The 23,518-nt window shown below is 30.5% G+C and overlaps 2 protein-coding genes across 2 annotated transcripts; one reads left to right on the top strand and one right to left on the bottom strand.

Annotated features, from left to right (window-relative positions):
* The first annotated feature begins 2,180 nt into the window (after positions 1-2,180).
* LOC113373201 (multifunctional protein ADE2-like) lies at positions 2,181-17,499 on the top strand. The gene is made up of 8 exons (XM_026613511.1): positions 2,181-2,391; positions 4,399-4,605; positions 7,105-7,268; positions 10,089-10,182; positions 10,513-10,638; positions 13,349-13,632; positions 14,994-15,097; positions 17,092-17,499. The coding sequence occupies exons 1-8, from the start codon at positions 2,370-2,372 to the stop codon at positions 17,378-17,380; spliced, it is 1,290 nt and encodes a 429-aa protein (XP_026469296.1). The 5' UTR covers positions 2,181-2,369; the 3' UTR covers positions 17,381-17,499.
* Positions 17,500-20,024: 2,525 nt separating this feature from the next.
* Positions 20,025-23,251, bottom strand: LOC113363353 (vesicle-trafficking protein SEC22b-B-like). The gene is given in 6 exon segments (XM_026605845.1): positions 20,025-20,277; positions 20,279-20,295; positions 20,370-20,556; positions 22,709-22,829; positions 22,908-23,017; positions 23,103-23,251. Coding segments are annotated over 6 exon segments (642 nt in total). The 5' UTR covers positions 23,178-23,251; the 3' UTR covers positions 20,025-20,145.
* Positions 23,252-23,518: the final 267 nt, after the last annotated feature.

Here is a 23,518-nt window from a genome sequence, read left to right as displayed (position 1 = left end):
TGGTAATGGTAATGGTAATAGAATGGTCGACGTTTGTAAAAAGAACTTTAGGAAGTTGCTTAAAATTTTGCACTAGTTTCTTACATAGCCCATTGTAACTTAATTAAGTTAAAAATATATCAAAGAATCGTTTTGCCAAACACTATTTCTTATGTCAGACGTATATGACTGACGCAGCTTTATATTAAAACTTTTTTTCCTACCAAATTGCATATGTTAGATATATATGGCTGGCACTATGGATGTGTTACTTTTTGACGTCAGACACATACGACTGTCATGGCGTTTAACGTGTTTGATTTTTTATTTTCTTATATATATTTTTTATGTCACACATATATAACTGACATGGCCCTGAATTAATATTTTTTTAAAAAACTTCCGGATCAATTTGTCAGACATATATAACCGACATGTATCATGATACCTGGAAACTTTCAGATCAATTTGTCAGACATACATGTTTGACACGTATAACAAGTAACTTTTTAAGCGTCAAACACATGCGACTCACCTGGCAATTCTGTGACTGACATGACCCTATATTAAAACTTTTTTTCACGACAAGCTAGGAATTTTTTAGGTGAATTTACATATATGTCTGACATGGCTCATGTAGAACTTTTTTGCGTCAAACACATACGTCATACATGGCAATTATGACTGACAGCCCTATATTAAAACTTTTTTCTTGACATGTCCAGAAACTTTCAGATCAGTTTGTCAGACATACATGTCCTACATGCATTATGAGTAACTTCTTTGCGTCAGACACATACGACTAACATGGCAATTATATGACTGACGTGGTCCTATAAAAAATGTTTTTCTCGACATGCCCAAAAACTTTCAGTTTAATTTGTCAGACATATATGTCCTACATGCATTATGAGTAACTTTTTTGCGTCAGACACATACGACTAACATGGCAATTATATGGCTGACATGGCCCTATGTCAAAACTTTTTTTCACGAAAAGACTTTTAACTTTTAGGACAATTTGTCAGACATTTATGTGCAACATGGCTCATGTAGAACTTTTTAGCGTCAGGCACGTATGACTGACATGGCTATTAATGTGTTAAGTATTTTATTTCACAACTTTCATTTTTTTATATTTATTTTATGACCTTATGGCCCAATATTTAAATTTTTCACGACGAGCCAGAAAATTTTTAGGCCAACTTGTCAGACAAGTCTTACATGGTTTATGAGAACTTTTTAGCGTCAGACACATTTGACTGATATAGTGATTACCGTATTACTATGGTTAGAATAAACGCCTAACACATACACGGTGTATTTTCTTGAAGCGCGGACGATTTATTCAAACTTTAAGTTTTTTTTATAAAAAGACCACTGGTCTACCACAACCCTACTATATTTTAGTAAGCTCAATAACACTAGGAACTCTATTTCCATATTTAAGTTCCATTAAAATCGTTTCAAGAAAAAACGAAAGACGAAAAATAGCATTCTAGATTCTCCTCCCATTGAAGATGTGATTTGGTTGGTTGAAACAAGGTTGAAAATTTTAATACTAAATTTTATCAAAAATTTTGCTAATATAAAATATCTATATCAGATTTTATTTATTACACATTATTAAATAATAAAGACGCGTCTAATACATACACGGAGTATTTTCCTATAGTATTCTGGAGCCTCCCCCTATGAAAAAAATTACACATTCACTGCTAAGCTTTTGTTGCCTGTACTTTTCCTTGTACTAGATGTTTTAAATTTTTCAATATAAATTAAAACCATTTTTGGACATGTTGGCTGGAAATTAAAAAAAAGTACCAAAATAGGATAAAAGTCAACAGCCTCACGCAACATATGCGTGCGCTGCAGTATTTGTGTGAAAAGTTTTATTAACACACTCGTCAAGTCAATACACAAAATTCGTCAATCAGAGTTAAGGTATTTCGCACACTGCAGACTTTTGTCAATAATTGTGAACGACAAAAATCTTTGGTAAACATTCTAAGGTAATTAACTGTCAGATGGAAATTGTCAATTTAATAAAACTTTTATGAAATAATTATATATATATATATATATATATATTTATATATATATTAATATTTTATCCATCGAACGAACGTTTAAAGTTACATACAAGATTCTAATCAAATAAAAAAAGCAAACTTTGTCCAAACTCTTTTCTGTCTGTATGCGATTCTGACAAACAGTCGTACTTCGTCCTCGGAATTGTAACCATTCTGTTCGTCCTATTTGAATAAAACCTTTTGTACTATTTGAAACATCAATATTAAATACATTTTTGGGTGCACACATTTCTACAAATATACGTACATATATATATTATTAAATAGTGCTCAGAAGAGACCTAGTCAGAAATCAAAATGTCTGCAGATTCTAAAGAAGGTTAGTTTTATTGTTATAATTGCATTGTAACTAGATTCTAACTAGATTTTAATTAGATTCTAATCAGATTGTAGTGTGATTCTAATTAGATTGTACGATTTATTGTTAGGTTTGATTGGAATCGTAAATAATTCTAATCAGATTGTATTTTTTGTGGTTAGGTTATGTTTTTTTGGTGAGCACGTGTTCTGTTGTATACAAATTATTTGGTTAGGTGTTTGTTAATGATGAGAGATTTTAATTGGGTTTTATGATTTATTTTGTTGGCATATTATCATTAATATGAGTGATGCATTTGGCAAGTTTGTGCAAAATTGAATTATCTATGATGTTATCCTTTATCATATTGCCCTACAGCAACTTAGTTTACCCTAAAATCGCGTTTGAATATTAATTCGGTATTATTAGTAAATAAACTGGCGCGCGAATGATGCATGTACAAGATTGAATTTGTTTAAAATTTAATATTATATAATATTTTTAATTATCAACGACGCGAGGTTTTAAAGAAATATATCGAATGCCTTTTAAACTTCTGAAATTGGTGCAGCTGCTTTTGAGAAAACGTCTAGAAAATGTCAAACTAAAAAATCCAAAAATCATATTTGAAGTCAAAAAAATTAAATGGGCTCGATTGAGTGAAATTAATTTGAATTTTAAATTTCTCATGAAGTTTTGATCACATCTTAAGTGATTTACAAAGTCTGATCTTTACTGATATCATCCTATTCCTCATTCTTCTTATTTTCTTTAATTCAGATATTCGAATTTTGTAAATACTATTTTTCTTTATTTTTATTCAATTTCTGCTTAACAAATACAATTTTATTAACTTCCCGAAGGTGAAGTTTATGTTTTCATAAAAAAATCTTGTTTTTTCGACGTTTCAAGCCATTCTGAATCGAATGAGACCAAATTTGGAGAAAGTATGTGTGTGTGTGTGAACAGATTTTTTGCCGTAAATCGACGTTTTCTCCAAAACGACTGGACCGATTTCAAAAATTTAAAAACCATTTGATGTGTCTCAATGAGGACTGTCGTTTGTCAGTTTTGTGCAACGATCGGCCAAGCCGTTTCTTTGTAATTTGCAAAAAAGTGTTAAACTTTTCGTCCACATTTAAGCTCATACTACCAAATCGATTTTAAAAAAATCAAAAACTGTTCGAAAGATATTAGTTAGGAATGATACTGATTAGTTTTAGGTGAAAATCTACCGAGCCGTTTTCGTGTAATTAACTGTTGAAAAAAAATTTAAGCCGATTTTTATGGAACTTTTTTTGCGATATATATCCTGGTCTTATAGAACTTACTGAAAAACTACGACTTTACGACAAGTAGTTTGATTCTAAAAATTCATCATTCAAGTTTGGGAAAATGAGTAGTTTTTTTGATGTTTGTTAAAACTAAAATTAGACGATTTACTTGGTATAACGATAGTGTAATGAATCCACACGGTATACTTTTAATCACTCATAAATTAATTTATTTTCATTGATTAAATCAATTATTTATACATATCGGGAAGTTCATGTAACTTGCCTCAAGGCAAAATACCAATACCAACTAGTTTTTTTTTTAATTTTCATGTTTGTATTAATTTTAAGTTGATAGTACATAAACTATTTCAAATTGTTAACTCAATGCATATATTTCGCGAACGAAAAATCGATGCATTTGAAATAAAATATGTTCATTCTAACAATAAGTCCGCTTAATTCGTTTTGCTTATACATATTTCATTCAAACATATGTAAACAACGTCGTCTAATCTAATACGTTTTCTCATTCGATAAGGAACAAATAATGAAAATTCTAGTTTTCATAATATTCATTCATAGACTTTTTTGTTGAATGATTATTTTTATTCTTCGAATATTTCATTACGGTACGGAAAGTTGCAGCAATTTGCCTAAATCCAAAATGCCACTTACAACTATAGTTTATTTCAAAACACATCATTCTTTTCCCCGTATCAATTTCCTGTATCATTTATCTTTTTCCTTACAGTCGGTGGTTACAAGTTGGGCCCCGTGATAATCGAGGGCAAAACTAAGAAGGTCTTCGATTTGGCACCAGCCCATAACGACTTGTGTCTCCTGCTCAATAAAGATCGAATCACCGCAGGAGATGGTGTCAAGGCTCACGATCTGGTCGGAAAGGCCGCCATCAGTAACCAGACTACTGCCAAGGTGTTCTCTATTCTCAACAGTGCAGGTAATAATGATTTTTAACTTCCCGTAGGGTAAGTTATTGTAATGGGCCGAAAATCGGAATTGAAAATTTTTACATTTCTCGACGTTTTGAAGGTTTCTGAACGTTTTGGCATACCTCAGAAAAAATGGATGTGTGTGTGTGTGTATGTGTGTGTGTGTGTATGTATGTGTGGATACAAATTTCCAGTCACGTTTTAGGGCGCACGGATCAACCGATTTGAATGGTTCAAAAAACATCCGATTCCTATTGATAGGGAAAAGAGCTGATTAGTTTTTGGCAAAGGCAGGTCCAGCCGTTTCGGAGATACGGAGCAAAGAGTGCGGAAAATAGAAATCGAATTTTTGAGAGAACGGAGCATCCGATTTGAATGATCTAAAAAACATTCAATTAGTAATGATTGTGAGAAGGGTTATTAGTTTTTGGCAAAGGCAGGCCCAGCCATTTCGGAGATACGGAGCTAAATATGTAAAAAATGGCAGTTTTTGAGAGAACTAAGCGTCCGATTTGAATGATTCAAAAAACTTTCTGCTTGTCTTAACAAAATAATTGATTTTGGAAAAAAAAATTTTTGTTCGATTTTTTTTTTTTTTTTTTTTTTAGTTTTTTGTTCAAACAAATAATTTCAACTTTGCAATTCAGTTTATATAATTCTTATAAATATTAGACAATGTTACAATATTTATAATAATCTATTTGAAAACATTCAGTATTCCTCGAACATTTCGTTACGGTACGGGAAGTTCCAGCTATTTGCCTTAAGGCACGATGCCACCCACCCCACTAGTTTTTTATTATTATTATCTCTTTTTATTTACAACTGTCCAGTAAAGGACATTCAATAAATTTCATGAATTTACAATAGTCAGCCGAAAAGGGACATTGTATACTACAAGGGCATGTTGGAAAAAACAGCTCAGTAGTTGTTTTTTCATTCGATATAAAATTCACAATATTTTATTGATAATTATACAATTTTAACTATTTACTTATTGAATATATAAGATTAGAAGTAGAATTTTTTTGTTGTATTCTAGATTTTTATATTTCAATTTGCTCGTCATTAGAGTCCTTTTGATCCTTGTAGATTGATATTTGATTGGCTCATCAGTAGAGTCTTCGTAGATATTCTAGATTAATATTAAAAAGCATATGAATTATCTTGTGGCCAAGGATAACGACAAAAAAAAGAGTGCGCGTAAGGTTTACACGCGATTGAAGTAAAACTTTTTTGCGACTGTACGAGATGGCATTTAAGTGAAAATGTATACACCGTGTAACAATTTTGAATAATGTTTATTAGTAATATTGTAACACTCGCGAGGCACACATTTATCAGTGTCAACCTTTATACTCATTTATATAATAACTAGATGACCCGACAGACGTTGTCCTGCACCCACGTCTACAATTTTTTAATATAATAACTAATATTTACCGTTTACCTAAAAATAATAATTATTGGTTTTTAAATTACTCTTACGCCAAAATGCATATACATTTATAATATGAGCGATGTTAAATGTAGAACTGCTTTAAATAAAATGATTAGTCTCATTTCTCGCACTATATTGGAAATTGAAGTCTTCTAAACGGTATAACATAACCATAACCATAACATAACACTGGTACTTAATGTTGGACTAAATTAATTTATTTTTTATTATTTAAGATATCCAAAATTGCATCTGAAACTTCTCTTATTCGATATCGTAAGGGCCGAATTTTATGTATTCATCTTTACTTTCCCGGCCCCGATTAATACTTAATTTCATATTTTAAGTGAATTAATTTGTCATTTCCTGTTCATATGTGTATCATTCAATCTGCCATACATATACTATATTTCATATTATTTTAATTTCTGGCACATCTCAACTGCTTTTTGACAATAATAATTTAGACATTACATTTTTCTTATTCACAATCATAAATTTATTATGCAAATTCTAATATTGTCTAGGTTCACAAATAAATTGAAATTTTTGGCAGAAGATAGTTTTCATTTGTTTTCAATGCAAACAATGACATGTCATTTTTTACAATTTTTTCCATTTATTTCTACAATATTGTACATACATCCCAGTAATGTATGATCACATACATCCTAGAAAATTTCCTTAACAAACTTCAGAAAGATTTATCAAAATCCGCATAATAATTTAGAACGAGTATATAGTGATTGCTTGTAATTTAATATGAACTTTATATAATAGCAACAAAGCTCAAATTGATTACACGTTTTAGTTAGAAAACGTTTGTATGAGAAAGACAAAAGGGCTGTTTTTAGGGTTTCCCCGGCAATTATTCAACTTTTCTCGTCATAATAACCATCCTTGAACTTCAACGAACATTTTAAAAAAAGAATTGTCCAAATTGGTCTAGGCGTTGTTGAGTTATGCGCTTACTAACGCATTTTGCGATTCATTTTTATATATAGAAGTTTTATTAGTTTGCTGGTCAGTAGAGTCCTTTTCACATGAATCTATTATTTCTTTGCAGGTTTGAAAACTGCCTTCGTGAAACAGGCATCAGACACTGCTTTTATTGCAAGAAAATGTGCCATGGTGCCTATTGAATGGGTCACGAGAAGGCTGGCTACTGGATCTTTCCTGAAACGACATCCTGGTGTCACGGAAGGCACCAGGTTCTGTCCTGTGAAACAGGTAAGGATATTGATAATGAAAATGTTTGCATATTTTTACGTTTCAAAGGTTTCTGAACATTTTGGTATACATTAGAAACTTGTGCATGGCATTGTGCCTTAAGGCAAATTGCTGGTACTTCCCGTATCAAAATTAGAAGTTTTTAAAAAATATTAACATTTTTGAAATAAATTTACTTTGAAAATATTAGATTTTTGAGAAACTATAAATTTTTGAAAAAAAATGACTTTTTGGAAAAAAGACTTCTTGAAAAAAAAAAGTTTTATTATTTTGATATATTGTGGAAATTTTGACTTTTTTCAAATCGTACTGCTTTAGCTACCTGGAGACGAAATATCGAAGATTCAATTTTTTTATAGAACTTTGAAAAAATTGATTTTTGAGATTTTTAAAGTATTTGAAAAATATTAACGCTTTTGAAAAATTTTAATTTTTTTATACTTTGAAATATTTAGGAAATTTTTTAACTTTTTTTCAAAGCAATCTCGATACGTTAGCTACGTACAAACGAAAATATGGAAGCGCGTGAGCGCCGCGTCGCAGAATAACGGATAAACATTGGTACGGAACCCATTGAAATACAAAAACTAGTGGGGCGCATGGCATCGTGCCTGAAGGATTTTTTGAGAAAATATAAATTTTTGAAAAAAATAACTTTTTTTTGAAAAAATGAAAAAACATTTTTGAAGAAAAATTTATTTTGAAATATTTTGGAAATTCTGAACTTTTTTTCAAAGCAATCGTATAGAATAGAGACGAAATGTCAAAGCGCGTAAGCGCCGCGTCGGCATCTAACGGATAAACGTTGGTACGGAACCCATAGGAATGTAAACAAAATTTATACTTATTATTAAAATAAATATAAAATATGTGATAATTTGATGAACATATGTCTAATGGCATTTTTTCTTTCATTTTTTTATTGGATTTCCGAAACCGCTAGACTTGCCTTTCCAAAAATTTCATCAGTTTTTCACTTCAGTAGAAATAAAATGTTTTTTGAATCATTCAAATCGGACACTCTGTTCTTTCAAAAATTGAATTACCATTTTTGGCACTTTTTGTCGCGTATCTCCGAAACAGCTAGACCTAGACCTATATATAAACCGCGTAACCCAGAATTCAACGGTAAAAAATAAATTGTAACCATTATAAAGAAATTGTCTCATGTAGTTTGAAAATTATGTATCACAATATGTATCAAGTTTAAGGTCGATTTTGATGAATGAAAATAATTTCACAACATTATTATATTAGACCAAAATTAGGATAAAGTAATTATCCAAAAATTATTTTAATATATTGTGTATCTAAGTTTGCTAGATAATTATCTATAATTAAAAAAGGATATAAGTGCGCCCACTAACCATATTTATTAGAACTCACAATATGTATCAAGTTTAAGATCGATTTTGGTGAATGAAAATTAATTTCACAACACTATTATATTAGACCAAAATTAAGATAAAGTAATTATCCAAAATTTCTTCTAATATATTGTGTATCTAAGTTTGCTAGATAATTATCTATAATTAAAAAAGTATATAAGTGCCCCACAAACCATATTTGTTAGAACTTACAATATGTATCGAGTTTAAGATCGATTTTGATGAATGAAAATTAATTTTACAACACTATTTTGTTAGACCAATTTCAAGATAAAGTAATTACCTAAAAATTCTTCTAATATATTGTGTATCTAAGTTTTCTAGATAATTATCTATAATAAAAAAATTATATAAGTGCGCCCACAAACCATATTTATAAGATCTCACAATATGTATCAAGTTTATGATCGATTTTGATGAATGAAAATTAATTTCACAACAGTATTGTATTAGATCAAAATTAAGATAAAGTAATTATCCAAAAATTCTTCTAATATATTGGGTATCTAAGTTTTCTAGATAATTATCTATAATAAAAAAATTATATAAGTGCGCCCACAAACCATATTTATAAGATCTCACAATATGTATCAAGTTCAAGATCGATTTTGATGAATTAAATTAATTTTACACTCTATTACAATATTACAAACTTTTGTCGACGATTATGGGAGCCCGGATCAACCGATTAGAATGATTCAAAAAACATTCGGTTTCTATTGATGGGGAGACGTGCTGATTAGTTTTTGTTCAAGGCAGGTCCAGTTGTTTTGGAGATACGGAGCAAAATGAGCAAAAAATGACAATTTAGTTTTTGAGAAAACAGAGCAAGCATCTGATTAGAATGATTCAAAAACCATTACTTTTATTGATGAAATCACAAATTGGTTGCATTTTTGAGAAGACATTTCCAGCAGTTTTGGAGATGCAAAAAAAACTATATACTAGTTGTGTATGGCATTGTGCTTCAAGGCAAGTTGCTGAAAATTTCCGTGCCAAAAATTATTATTTTTTTAAAAAAGATTAAACTTTTTTTTCAACTTTGACCTTTTTGAAAAAAATATATATTTTATATATTTTGGAAGTTTTTAACTTTTTTTAAAGCAATCCCGCTGCTTTAGCTGCATAGAGACGAAATATCGAAACGGCTGGACCTGCCTTGTTAAAAAACAATAGGAATCGAATGTGTTTTGAATCATTCAAATCGGTTAAACCGTGTTTTGGAAAACGTAGACGAATATTTGTATCCGAACAAACACATACACATATACTTTCAATGTATGTCAAAATGTTCAGAAACTGCTGAAACGTAAAGATATGCAAACATTTTCATTTTTGATTTTTTTGCGATTACTATAACTTATCCTTCGGGAAGTTAAAAAAAGTTGATTAATTTTGACATTTTGTTATAGATTTTTTTTGTCGTTTTCAGGAAACCTTTTTCAAAGATGATGCCAACCACGATCCCCAATGGTCGGAGGAGCAAATAGTCGCTGCCAAATTCAAATTGAATGGATTACTCATAGGTAAGTCTAGTAATATAATTTTGTTTAGAAAGAAACGGTTCGGCTGATCGTCCTTGACGCTAGTCTTTAATCTAGTAACATAAAATTCATCATCCTATCGCAACTGACATTTTTGAATTGATAAAAACGTGTTATCTAATCTCATCTCGTAAATTAATGGCATTTCTTATTAATATATTTAATTTACCGGGGTCACGAGTTCAAATCCGTTCAAAATATCATTGTGAAATGTTGTAACGAGATGTCATGTGGTTCTCGTTGATACGTGTTAATATAATCGTATCTATTTTTTTTATTGATAATTAGTAATAATAATATATTGTTTTACAGGTCAAGATGAAGTCGACATCATGCGAGAGACCACCATCCTGGTTTTTGAAATTTTGGAAAAGGCGTGGGCTCTCCGAAATTGTGCATTGATCGATATGAAAATTGAATTTGGCGTTGACGTAGATGGTAAGATAACGCAATAATAAACTAGTTGGTATTGGTATTTTGCCAAATTAATTTATGAGTGATTAAAAGTATTCCGAGTGGATTTATTACACATTATTGAAAACGAACGAACACGTTAAATCGGAGTATTTTCAAAAGGAAATTTTGAAAAATCAACTATTTTTATAATTGAACCAGTTTTCGTAGAACTTTAATGGTTTAATATGTTGATTAAGACCATTAATCTATGGTTATACCAAGTAAATCATTTTCTCAAACTTTGATTAATTTTTAAAATAAAACTACTTGTCGTAAGGCCGTAATATTTCAGTAAGTTCTATAAGACCATGATATATATCGCCAAAAAGAGTTCCATAAAAATCGGCCTAAATTTTTTTTTCAACAGTTAATTACAAGAAAACTCGGTAGATTTTCACCTAAAACTAATCAGTATCATTCCCAACTAATATCTTTCGAACAGTTTTTTTTAAATCGATTCGGTAGTATGAGCCTAAATGTGGTCGAAAAGTTTAAGACTTTTTTCCAAATTTCAAAGAAACGGCTCTGCCGATCGTCGCACGAAACAGAGAAACAATAATCGTCATCGTGATAAATTAAATGGCTTTTAAATTGCTAAAATCGGTTCAGGCGTTTTTGAGCAAACGTCGATGAAAGGTCTAATTTTGACAAATGCCAAAAAACGATACTAATTTTTGCAAACTTTGACGAATTTTAAAAGTTAAACAAGTTGTCGTAGGGCCGTAATATTTTAGTATGATCTAGAAGACTATGGTATCTTATAAAAAAATAATTATAAAAATCGTCGAGTACATGCTCTAAACAGTCCTACAAATTGATTGAATTATATAAATTAATCATATAATTTGGCCCAATTATACAATTTAAGGACATAATTACAGAGTTCATAAATGTGTTTGAGAGATATTAATTGAAAATCGCAATATTTAGATTTAATTGAAAACGGTAACTTCATTTTCGATATAAACAGTTGACTAATTTTTGGCATCTAAATATCTAAGTCTCAATTTCGGCTGATTAAGTGAACTATAAAACATTTCGGTAAGTTCATGCAACCTGCCTCAAGCCTGAATGCCACTTACACCTAATTCTTTGAAATAGATAATTTTTTTATATAGCACTAAGTGCTACTATACTAGTTTTTAAACAAACGATTTTGAAGAAATTAAAAAAAGAGCATGTGCACAGTCTAAGTTACAACCTGTACAAATATATCTGCAAGTTCGTTTAGAATGTGACTTTACAGAAGCACTTTTTTTTAATTTTGTGAAATAATTGTAAAAAAAAGCCGGTCTAGGCACAGTCCCAACCTATCACACAGTATCAACCTAGTGCAAATATATTTGCAAGGACGTTTAGATTGTGACTTTCAGTTTATCTTGATGATCAAGACTCCACAGTAATATCTAATAAGTTAAATATAAAACCGGCGTCCCACAAGGCTCTATTCCTGATCCCTTTTTATTCTTAATTTATATTAATGATTTGCCAAATTGCACCGATCTTTGCAAATTTATTGTTTTTGCCAACGATACAAGTTTTAAACTATTTAATCAATGATTGCAGTTTCTAATTGGTTCAACTCTAATAACCTTTTACTTAATAGCGTTAAAACTAAAATAATGTCGTTTCGAACAGTCAATAGGTGTTAATAACGAAATCAATTCTCTAATTATTAATGATGTCCTCTTCAAATTTTCTGCCGTTTCTAAATTCCTAGGAAATCAAATTCAAAAAAATTTAAATTGGGATAATCATATTTATTCGTCATTAATACCTAAACTTTCCAGAACTTGTTTCATGTTAAGAGTGCTTAAATCTAAAATTAGTTTAAATTGTCTTCTTTCTATCTATTACTCCAACTTCTACTCGCATTTGGTCTACGGCATTCAATTTTGGGTTTTTTCAGCATCCTTAAAACATGTTTTCAAGCTTCAGAAAAAGAACATTAAGAATCATGTTCTCTCTTAACTCGATGACAAGTTGTAGAAATATTTTTCAGAAGTATAACATTCTTACCGTTCCTAACATATTCCTACTTATTACACTTCTCTTTATCAAAAATAATCCCCAGTACTTTAATTTATCTTCCATGTCTAATTCCCACAATGTCACAAGGAATAGAACTATCAAAGGATCGATTTTTAAGCTTAATATTACTTTTAATTCAATTCATGGTTTTGGTATTCAACTATTCAGTCAATCATACATTCCACAACGTTTTGATTAATTTACTAAAAGCCAACAGTTTTTATGACATTTTTGAATATCTTAATTTTGAGTTCAAGAAATACAGTGGTACCATCCCCTTCATATTATAAATATCTATTTGTTACTGATTATATGTGACATCTTACAAATACAGCAATTTTTGACGATAACTGAGTATTACTTAGCTGTGAAATATTTTTCCTCATCGAGTTGCATCGAATGGCTTTTAAATTTTTGAAATTGGTGCAGCCGTTTCTTAGAAATCGTTGATTTACGGCAAAAAATCTGTTTACGCACACACACACACACACATAATTTCGGTCGAAATTTGGTCTCATTCGATTCAGAATGGCTTGAAACGTCGAGAAAACATAAAATTAGCAAATCGGATTTTTCGATAGAAACATAAACTTCTCTTTCGAAAGTTAAAAAATAGGATACATCGTGACTTTGTATTTTCATATCTATCCTTTACCCTCAGGTCAACTCCTGGTAGCCGACGTCATCGACTCGGACAGTTGGCGCCTTTGGCCAGCAGGCGACAAACGCCTCATGGTCGACAAACAAGTCTACAGAAATCTGACGCAGGTCACCCAGAGCGATCTGGACACTGTCAAGCACAATTTCGAATGGGTCAGAGATCAGCTCGATCATCTGGTGCCTAAGAACGATGCTCTGGTCGTCATCCTGATGGGAAGTCCTTCGGATAAGGAACACTGCGAGAAGATCGCTAAGCAGTGCAGGGACTTTGGGTTGCTGGTTGAGGTAAAGGACATATGTGCCCATAATTATGAAAGTGGTCTAAGTCATATATTTCTTGTTTCGAGATATTCAATGATTTGCATTTGAATGAATTAAAAAATATTTTTACACGATGCGACATTTTAATTTTCAATTTTATTAGTCTTAATTAATGGAAATTTATTATGAATATGAAATTTTGTGTGTGATAATATTGTTTTTAAAGTTTGAATTGACTTAGACCATTTTCAAAATTATCTGAATGTCCTATAAATGACTCAAAGCAATAAAGAACTTTGAGTTTTATTTGAAACAATAATTTTATTGAAATACTTCGTGAGCATTTATTAATTATTTTTAAACGGTCATCCATTTTTATCATTATTTCGAGTATTTTAGATTCTTAAAATGTTCCTGAAAAACTGGAGGGATGTACGGTAGTAAACTCATAATATCTTCATGTTTTTCTTCCGATACTGGTCTAATGCTGGTGTATAATGGAAGTAATTTAATCTTTCCGTATATTTTTGGTCTTTCTCTTTTAGGTGAAAAATCCAAAACGTGAAGTGTAGAATCATCTAAAGAAGTTTTATAAAACATAAAATTTTTTATAAGGTTCATTTTTCAAGAATCTCATCCATAGAATTTGTAGCCAAGAGACAGATTCGCCCGCGGTATTTTTTACTATTCTTGTTATTGTATCTTCTAATGATTTCGTTGAAATAAAATCCGGCTGCGACATTCGCTTTATCGAAAATGTATTGCTTCATCTGCACTTTTCTATCAATTCATAATAATGCTCAGGGATGTATAAGTAATTTGCTTTTTTTATTTTGATTTCTATCAACCCAAAATCACGATCATTCGGTAGAAAGGAATGACCTGACACCAAAAATTTTTGACTTAGAGACCACTTTCCTAATTAACACTAAATGAATTCCATATAATGTTGAAATTACAACCACTATCTAATGGTTCATTTTTGACAATTTCGTAAAAATTACATTGAATACATTTAGTTTAAACTAATGTGGTATGAAATAACTGATAAACTCATTTTTTTTTTAATTTTGATTTAGACCACTTTCATAATTATGGGCACATATGATGGTAATTGAAATATTTTTGAAAATTTAGATTTAAATCTGGTTGAAGTTCTAAAACTCACTTACTTACTTTAAACAAATATTTTCTACTTTGCAATTCAGTTTATATATAATTCTTATAAATATTAGACAATGTTACATTATTTATTTATAATAATTATTTGAAAACATTTAATATTGCTCGAGCATTTCGTTACGGTACGGGAAGTTCCAGCAATTTGCCATAAGGCACGATGCCATACACCAGTAAGTAGTTATTATTTGTATTTTTAATTGTAGGTTCGAGTGACGTCAGCGCACAAGGGCACCAAGGAAACTTTGCAGATTTTGAGAAACTACGAAGGAGTTGCTAGCAAATTAGTTTTCATTGCTGTAGCTGGCAGGTGAATAAAAAATTATACAATTTTGGATTCAATTTTTAGTCGCCGATTTCGGGCGCACGGATCAACCGATTTGAATTATTTTGACAAAATGTCCAAGCTTTGACAAAATGTCCAAGCTTTTTTCATGAAATTCCCAAGTTTTTTTCACGAAATTTCCAAGTAAGTTTTTAAAAAAAATCCAAGTAAGTTTTCAAAAAACAATTCCAAGTAAGTTTTCAAAAAAAATCCAAGTAAGTTTTCAAAAAAAAATCCAAGTAAGTTTTCAAAAAAAAATCCAAGTAAGTTTTCAAAAAAAAATCCAAGTAAGTTTTCAAAAAAAAAAAATCCAATCAAGTTTTCAAAAAAAAATCCATGTAAGTTTTGAAAAAAAAAATCCAAGTTTTCACAAAATATCACTATTTTTAACTTCCCGTAGGGTAAGTTATTGTAATGGGCCGAAAATCGAAATTCAAATTTTTTACATTTCTCGACGTTTTGAAGGTTTCTGAACGTTTTGGCATACCTCAGAAAAAATGGATATGTGTGTGTGTGTATTTGTATGTATGAATACAAATTTCCAGTCACGTTTTCGGACGCACAGATCAACCGATTTGAATGATTCAAAAAACATTCGATTTCTATTGATAGGGAAAAGAGCTGATTAGTTTTTGGCGAAGGCAGGTCCAGCCGTTCCGGAGATACGGAGCAAAGAGTGCAGAAAATAGAAATCGACTTTTTGAGAGAACGGAGTATCCGATTTGAATGATCTAAACAACATTCAATTAGTAATGATTGGGAGAAGTGTTTATTAGTTTTTGGCAAAGGCAGGCCCGGCCATTTCGAAGATACGGAGCTAAATATGTAAAAAATGGCAGTTTTTGAGAGAACTAAGCGTCCGATTTAAATGATTCAAAGAACTTTCTGCTTGTCTTAACAAAATAATTAATTTTGGGAAAAAATTGTATATATTTTTTTTTTCTTAGTTTTTTTTTGTATATCGAAAATAATTCAGATTTTATTTTTAATTCTGACTATAGTTCTAATATACTTTAAACAAATAATTTCAACTTTGCAATTCAGTTTATATAATTCTTATAAATATCAGACAATGTTACAATATTTCTAATAATCTATTTGAAAACATTTAATATTCCTCAAACATATTTCGTTACGGTACGGGAAGTTCCAGCAATTTGCCTTAAGGCACGATGCCATACACCCCACTAGTCCTATTTTTTTTCAATATTCAAGTTCCTTAAATACTTTCAAAATTTTTAAAAATGTTTAAAAATATTCAAAATTTTCAAAAAAATTTTTTTTCTTTTTTGAGATCAAATTCACTTTACGGTACGGAAAGTTCCAGCAATTTGCCTTAAGACATGATGCCATTAAGATGCCACTAGTTTCCACTATTATTCGGAAAGATAATAAAAGAAATTTGAGAAAATATTTAGTCGTTTTTTTTATAGCATTTTCACAAAAAAGTGCTTTATTGGATTCTACAGATGCTCTTTACCCTTATAAATAAAATATGCGCAAAGTCTCACGAAAGTTATTTCAAAATTTGTCCTATTTGAAGATGGAAGTATTTTCCAAAAAATTCGTAGACTGTATGTCTTGCAGAACTTGTTTAATAAATTAAACACTATTTTAATTCAATTCAATTTATTTTCCGAATAATTGTAGCGGAGTACGGAAATCACAATGATATCGATTCACTGATAAAAGTTACTATCGACCTGAACAGTTAGAATCCCAAAATCTATCTATTGAATGCTAGTTACTGCTGCTACTGATAATAATACTGCAGCAGCAGTGTTGCCTAGTGTGAACAAAAGTAATGGTGTTACCATATACAATTCTTTCCAGAAGATTACTTATCAGCCATTTACAGTTCAAAAATTAAAAAAAAAGCATTTTTTATTCTACTAAAACATTAAAAAAATGAAACAGTTGCACCAATAATAGCAAATCTTCAACGTACTTTTATTTTTAACATTATCTTTTTTTCCCAGATCCAATGGTCTCGGTCCAGTCCTCTCCGGCAACACCAGCTACCCAGTAATAAACTGTCCACCAGTAACATCTGCCAACTCGAGCCAAGACGTCTGGTCCAGTTTGAATCTTCCTTCGGGTTTGGGATGTGCCACGGTTTTGTATCCAGAAGCAGCGGCTCTTCATGCAGCTTCGATCATCGGACTGGACAATTACTTGGTCTGGTCGAGGTTGAGAGTGAAACAATTGTACAATTATGTTTCGTTGAAATTGGCTGACAAGGCTTTTAGGAATATTAAGGTCTGCTGAAGTGGAACATACAGATACAGATAGGTGCTTAAGTAATAATAATAATTTGGTTATACTCATTAAAATTGATTGAAATTGATTGATGAGTAATGATTGTTAATTGTTATGTTGATAATACATTCCAAAGATTTTGATAAATTATTTTTTTTATTAACTTCCCCTAGGGTAAGTTATAGTAATCGCAAAAAAAATTGAAAATGAAAATTTTTATATATCTTTACGTATCAGAGGTTTCTGAATATTTTGGCATACCTTAAAAAACATTGATGTGTGTGTGCGATTTGAATAACTCAAAAAACATTCTATTAATAAGGAGATGTGCTGATTCGTTTTTATCAAAGGCAGGTCCAGCCATTTCGGAGATACGGAGCAAAAAGTGCCAAAAACGGTAACTCAGTTTTTAAGACAACGTAGCGTCCGATTTGAATGATTCAAAAAACATTTCATTTTAATTGACGAAATGAAGAACTGTATAAAGTTTTGACAAGGCAGTTCTAACAGTTTGGAGATCCAATAAAAAAGTGAAAATGAATGCCATTTGTAAGTCTAAAATTTTCATTAGACATATGCACATCCAATTATCAGATTTTTTTAGAGATTTTGATAATAAGTAAAATTTGTTTACATTCTTATGGGTCCGCACCAATGTTTATTAGTTAGACTGCGACGCGGCGCTTACGCGCTCCGATTTTTCAGCAGCTCTACGTAGCTAACGCAGTGCGATTGTTTTGGAAAAAAGTTTTTGAAAAATTCCCGGCCGGATTTTTGGATTTTTATTTTTTCTGAAATTAATCACGTGACCAATTTTCAAGGATTTTTGATTTTCTTCCCTCTCCTCCCCCTCCCTCCTACCTCCCCCTCCCCCACAAACATCGCGTGTATTTTTAGTTACGAGAAAAAATTGTACATTTTTTTATTTTTTCTAAAATTAATCACGTGACCGATTTTTTTAAGGATTTTTGGATTTTCCTCCCCTCCTCCCACTTTTATTTTTAGTTACGAGAAAAAATTATACTTTTTTTATTCTAAAATTAATCACGTGACCGATTTTCAAGGATTTTTGGATTTTCTTCCCTCCCCCCCAACAAACATCGCATGTATTTTAGTTACGGAAAAAAATTTTTTCTGAAATAAATCACGTGACCGATTTTTTTTAAGGATTTTTGGATTTTCCTCCCCCCCCCCCAACAAAGATCGCATGTATTTTTAGTTACGGAAAAAAATTGTACTTTTTTCTATGTTTTTCTGAAATTAATCACGTGACCGATTTTTTAAGGATTTTTGGATTTTTCTCCCCCTCCTGCAACAAACATCGCGTGTATTTTTAGTTACGAGAAAAAATTTGTACATTTTTTTACTTTTCTGAAATTAATCACGTGACCGATTTTTTTAAAGATTTTTGGATATCTTTCCCCCCCCCCCCCCCCATCAAGCATCAAGTGTATTTTTAGTTACGAGAAAAAATCGTACATTTTTTTATTTTTTCTGAAATTAATCACGTGACCGATTTTTAATGATTTTTGGATTTCCCTCTCCCTCCCACATCAAACATCAAGTGTATTTTCAGTAACGTGAAAAATTGTACATTTTTTTTTTTTCTGAAATTAATCACGTGACCGATTTTTAAGGATTTTTGGATATACCTCCCCCTCCCCTCCCTCATCAAACATCAACTGTATTTTTTGTGACAAGAAAAAATTGTAAAATTTTTAATTTTTTCTGAAAATGTTTGGATTTTTTAAAAAAAATCAGGTAAAAAATAAATGCATTTGATATTTACTATATCCCATCCCTCCCCCACGTGATTTTTTGCCAAAGCCTCTCCTCTTTCCCCCGAAAAACGTCACGTGATTAATGAACGCCCCCCAAGTCAAATTTTTTTGCAAAATCTATTTTTTTTTCAGTTTTCATCACACAAAATTTTCAAGGTTTTTTTTAAAAAAAAATAATTTTTGGTGCGGGATGTTGCAGCAATCTGTCCATTAATCACGTGAAACTTTTAGGGGAAGGAGGCATTTGACAAAAAATCACGTGATTTTTGTCAAACCTCCCCTTCCGCTAAAACGTCACGTGATTAACGAACGCCCCCACAAGTCAATTTTTTTCAAAAATCTATTTTTTTCAGTATTCACAAAATTTTCAAGGTTTTTTTAAAAAATTAATTTTTGGTACGGGAAATTGCAGCAATCTGTCTATTAATCACGTGAGGCTTTTAGGGCGAGGGGAGATTTGTCAAAAAATCACAAAATATGACGTGGGGGAAGGAAAGGGTGTAGTAAGATAGCACGTGTATTTATTTTTTACCTAGATGTTAAAAAAATCACAAATTTTACGATTTTTTCGTGAGTTCGAAAAATTCGATCGCAAAAGTTTGCATAACTAAAAATACACGTGATGTTTGGTGAAGGAGGGCGCTTTTAGGGTTTGGGTGGGTTTCAAAATTCCTAAAAAATCGATCACGTGATTAATGGACGTCCCGTTCACGTATATATCTGGAACTTCATGCAACTTGCCTTAAGACAAAATGCCTTTTACACCTTCATCAATCGATTTTTATAAACTGATTTGAAAAAATATTTTTATTCATTAAACATTTTACAGTTATCATACGCTAATACATATATACAGTTTCCCATCTTCAAACAGTTCTTGATTTGCCAAAAAAATTGAACATTGTTTCAAAATTTGGCAAGATTCATAATAAAACAATCAAGTTCCTTTAAATGTTATCATTATATAAATATGCAAATACAATAAATAATTTACTACAAAACAAAGAAATATAAAACAAATACAAAGACGGCTATGCAACCGGCTGCTGCTTTTACGTACAAAGATTTGGTGTTAAGATAAGTCGCGTCCTTTTTGTACTTTTGGGACAACATCGAGAGGTTTTGGGGTTTTTGTATCCAATTCTGGAAGAAATAAATATATAATGTAATATATATATATATATATATATATATATATATACATATATCTTCTTTACCTGATAGGACAGTTCCCCTCTGTAGAACATCATCAATGTTCTGGACCATGATTCGTTGTACGTCCTGCAGTTGATTATTGATACTGCTCATGTTTCGACGTGCTCTGTTGTCTGTGAAAACTTTTCTTGCTTTCTGAATGTACGTATCAAATTCTATGAATGTGTAGGGCCTTGTTACAGTATTCACCTGGAAGTAATATTGCAATTGGAAGTGAAACTTGGGGAGGGAAAAATAGAAATTGATATTGTGAGAGAATGCAAGGTTGTTTGAAAGTATTGCCTGAAAATTTTGTAAGGAAGTCTAGAAAGGTTGCAGAATGTCTGAAAATTTTGTAAAGACATCTAGAACGCTTGTAGGTTGTCTGAAACTATATCATAATATTTGATGATTTTTAATATTCATTATTTTGCAACAATGTTTCATAATTAATGCTAACATTAAGTATTTTAACATAATTTGAATTTTTTTTAATATTAAACAGCTTTTCAAAAAATTGGATTTTTGATTAGATATTTTCTATGTAACTCAATTCACATTTTTGCATTTTTAAAAGTTAAAAAGCTTTGAGATAATTTTCTTGAACAACTTTTAAAATTTTTTGGCAAATTTTGCTGGAATTTTTGAAATATTTGAATTTGTTTATACATTTGACTATTTTTAGTATACTTGGACTATTTTCAATAATTTATAGTAATGGGGTAGTTATAGTAATGCATTTGTGCATTTCTCGACGTTTTGAAGGTTTCTGAACATTTTACTGGCATACCCTAAAAAAAATAGATGTGCGTGTGTGTGTGAGTTTTGTACGTCCGCATTTTTTCGTCCACGTTTTCGGGCGCACGGATCAACCGATTTGAATAGTTTAAAAAACATTCGATTCGTATTGATAGGGAGATGTGCTGATTAGTATTTGGCAAAGGCAGGTCCAGCCGTTTCGGAGATATGGAGCAAAGAGTGCAAAAAATTCAAATCGAGCTTTTGAGAGAACGGATCATCCAATTTGTATGATCCAAAAAGCATTCAGTTCGTAATGACGGGGAGAAGTGGTTATTAGTTTTTGGCAAAGGTAAGCCCAGCGGTTTCGGAGATACAGAGCTAAATGTTAAACAAATGGCAGTTTTTGAGAGAACTAAACGTCCGATTTGAATAATCTAAAAAACTTTCTGCTTGTTTGAACAAAATCATTGCTTTTGGAAAAAAAATTTTGTTGTTTCTAATATTTTTTTTCAAACTATATTTTTGGAATTTTGGATTTAAAATTTAAAAAATCACTCAGGCTAAGCACAGTCTAAGCGCCACTCTGGTACAAATGTTTACCCGAGTGCGTTTAAACTGTTTATATACTGGAGCACATTTCCAATTTTGTGAAAACTATTGAAAAATGTGAAAATGCCGTCAAGCTAAGCACAGTATAAGTGAAAATGTCGAACAGAATTGTTTGAAAATGCGTTTAGATTGTGACTATACGGGAGCACTTTTTCAATTTTGTGCAAATTATGCAACTATTTTTTTTTCTTGAAATTGAATTCGAAATGAAATGACGATTGTTAATGTTCTGGAGATAAATTGATTTATGATTTATGATTCACATTTGATTTGCTCACAATCAGATATAACAAGATAGCAAAAATAATGAAAGTTACAGAGTATTTGTAATAATATATTTGAAAACGTTTAAAATTACTTGAATATTTCATTACGGTACGGGAAATTCCAGCAATTTGCCTTAAGGCACGACGCCATACACCATGAGTTAATTTAAATTTCTGGTTGCACTTTTCTCTATAATATTTTAATTTTCTTCTAACATGAAATCTTTCAAAATTGATTCGTTCTTATAAAAATCATTACACAGACTTAAAAAAAACTATTAAAAATATTTATTCAATTTTAATTCGTACTAAAAAATATTATTTGATTTTTTTCAACTATTATTCAAACTTTATGCAATGCAACATAAATTCTAATCACTGTTTGGAATTTACAGTGCTTATCAACAAATACTGCAATTGTTTTTGCTAACACGAATAAAGAATGAATTTAATCAATATTGATTAAATGTAAACTAATTCTAGAGAATTAGCATTAAGTAATTTAATCAGCACTACAAGTACTGTGTATGTATTGAAAAAAATTATGATTGCATCATTCGAATGCTGATGTAATGTTTTGTTAGTATTACAAACATTTGATAAAATTTATCAACACGGTTGAATAAACGTGCCTAACACTATTAACATATATATATATATATATATATATATATATATATATATATTATGTATGTATGTATGTATGTATGTATTTTTATATATATACTTATTTATTATGTTAGTACCTTTTTGCCATATTGCGAATGAAATTCTTGAGCGATATCTTCCAAATACGAATATGCTAAGCGTTTAGAATAATTTCTTTCACATAACACTAGATAACACACTTCATTTTCTATTAAATAACTAAAATATAAATTTACACATATTAATTTCATTTAATTTATATTATTTTTATTATATATATTTGATGTCCCAACGTACTGAAAAAGATACGGTCCTGTTTCCAAAGTACATCTTGCCGGAGACTGAATACCGAGCTTTCGAAATAATAATTTAGCTTGGTTTTGATATTCTAATATACTCCTTCCAGACTACAACATAAAAAATAGTATTTTTAGCTATAATGTAATACATGTTTATTTATTTTATTTATTTTATTTATATATTTTTAGTAACCTGTTCATCTTCTTGCATTGTCGCGGCCAAAGGTAGGCCGTCGACGACGCGAGCTATCATTGTCATTAGCACCATTTTAATTTATTTTTATTTATTTCTATTTCTTTATAATTAATTAATTAATAAAATATATATTCTCTTTAATAAACTGTCCATATGCAAAATATGCAATTCAAAGACACGTCATCGAACTGTCATCTGTCAAATGGAGAAGGCGCTAGTGTCGGGGATCTGAAAATGGCGCGGGAATTTTAAAAATTGAAATAGAAATAGAAATAGAAATTAAAATTGAAATTTTAACTTTGTTGTTTTATTTGGGTTTATATAATAATAATAATAATAATAATAATAATAATATAATAGTATAAGTAAAATACATTAAATTGTCTGACATAGTATGAATAAGAAGTTCTTTA

The sequence above is a fragment of the Ctenocephalides felis genome, unplaced genomic scaffold, assembly GCF_003426905.1.
Source record: "Ctenocephalides felis isolate EL2017-DRISC unplaced genomic scaffold, ASM342690v1 CF-g0.4_SCAFFOLD_00845, whole genome shotgun sequence".
Taxonomy (NCBI): domain Eukaryota; kingdom Metazoa; phylum Arthropoda; class Insecta; order Siphonaptera; family Pulicidae; genus Ctenocephalides; species Ctenocephalides felis.
This window is presented reverse-complemented; position numbering and strand designations above follow the sequence as displayed.

Excerpts from the sequence above, each read along its gene's own strand:
- LOC113373201 (XM_026613511.1), top strand. The coding sequence starts at position 2,370 with ATGTCTGCAGATTCTAAAGAAG. Across the intron at positions 10,183-10,512 it reads ATTGAATGGATTACTCATAG|GTCAAGATGAAGTCGACATC; the intron begins GTAAGTCTAGTA and ends ATTGTTTTACAG. Across the intron at positions 10,639-13,348 it reads ATTTGGCGTTGACGTAGATG|GTCAACTCCTGGTAGCCGAC; the intron begins GTAAGATAACGC and ends CTTTACCCTCAG.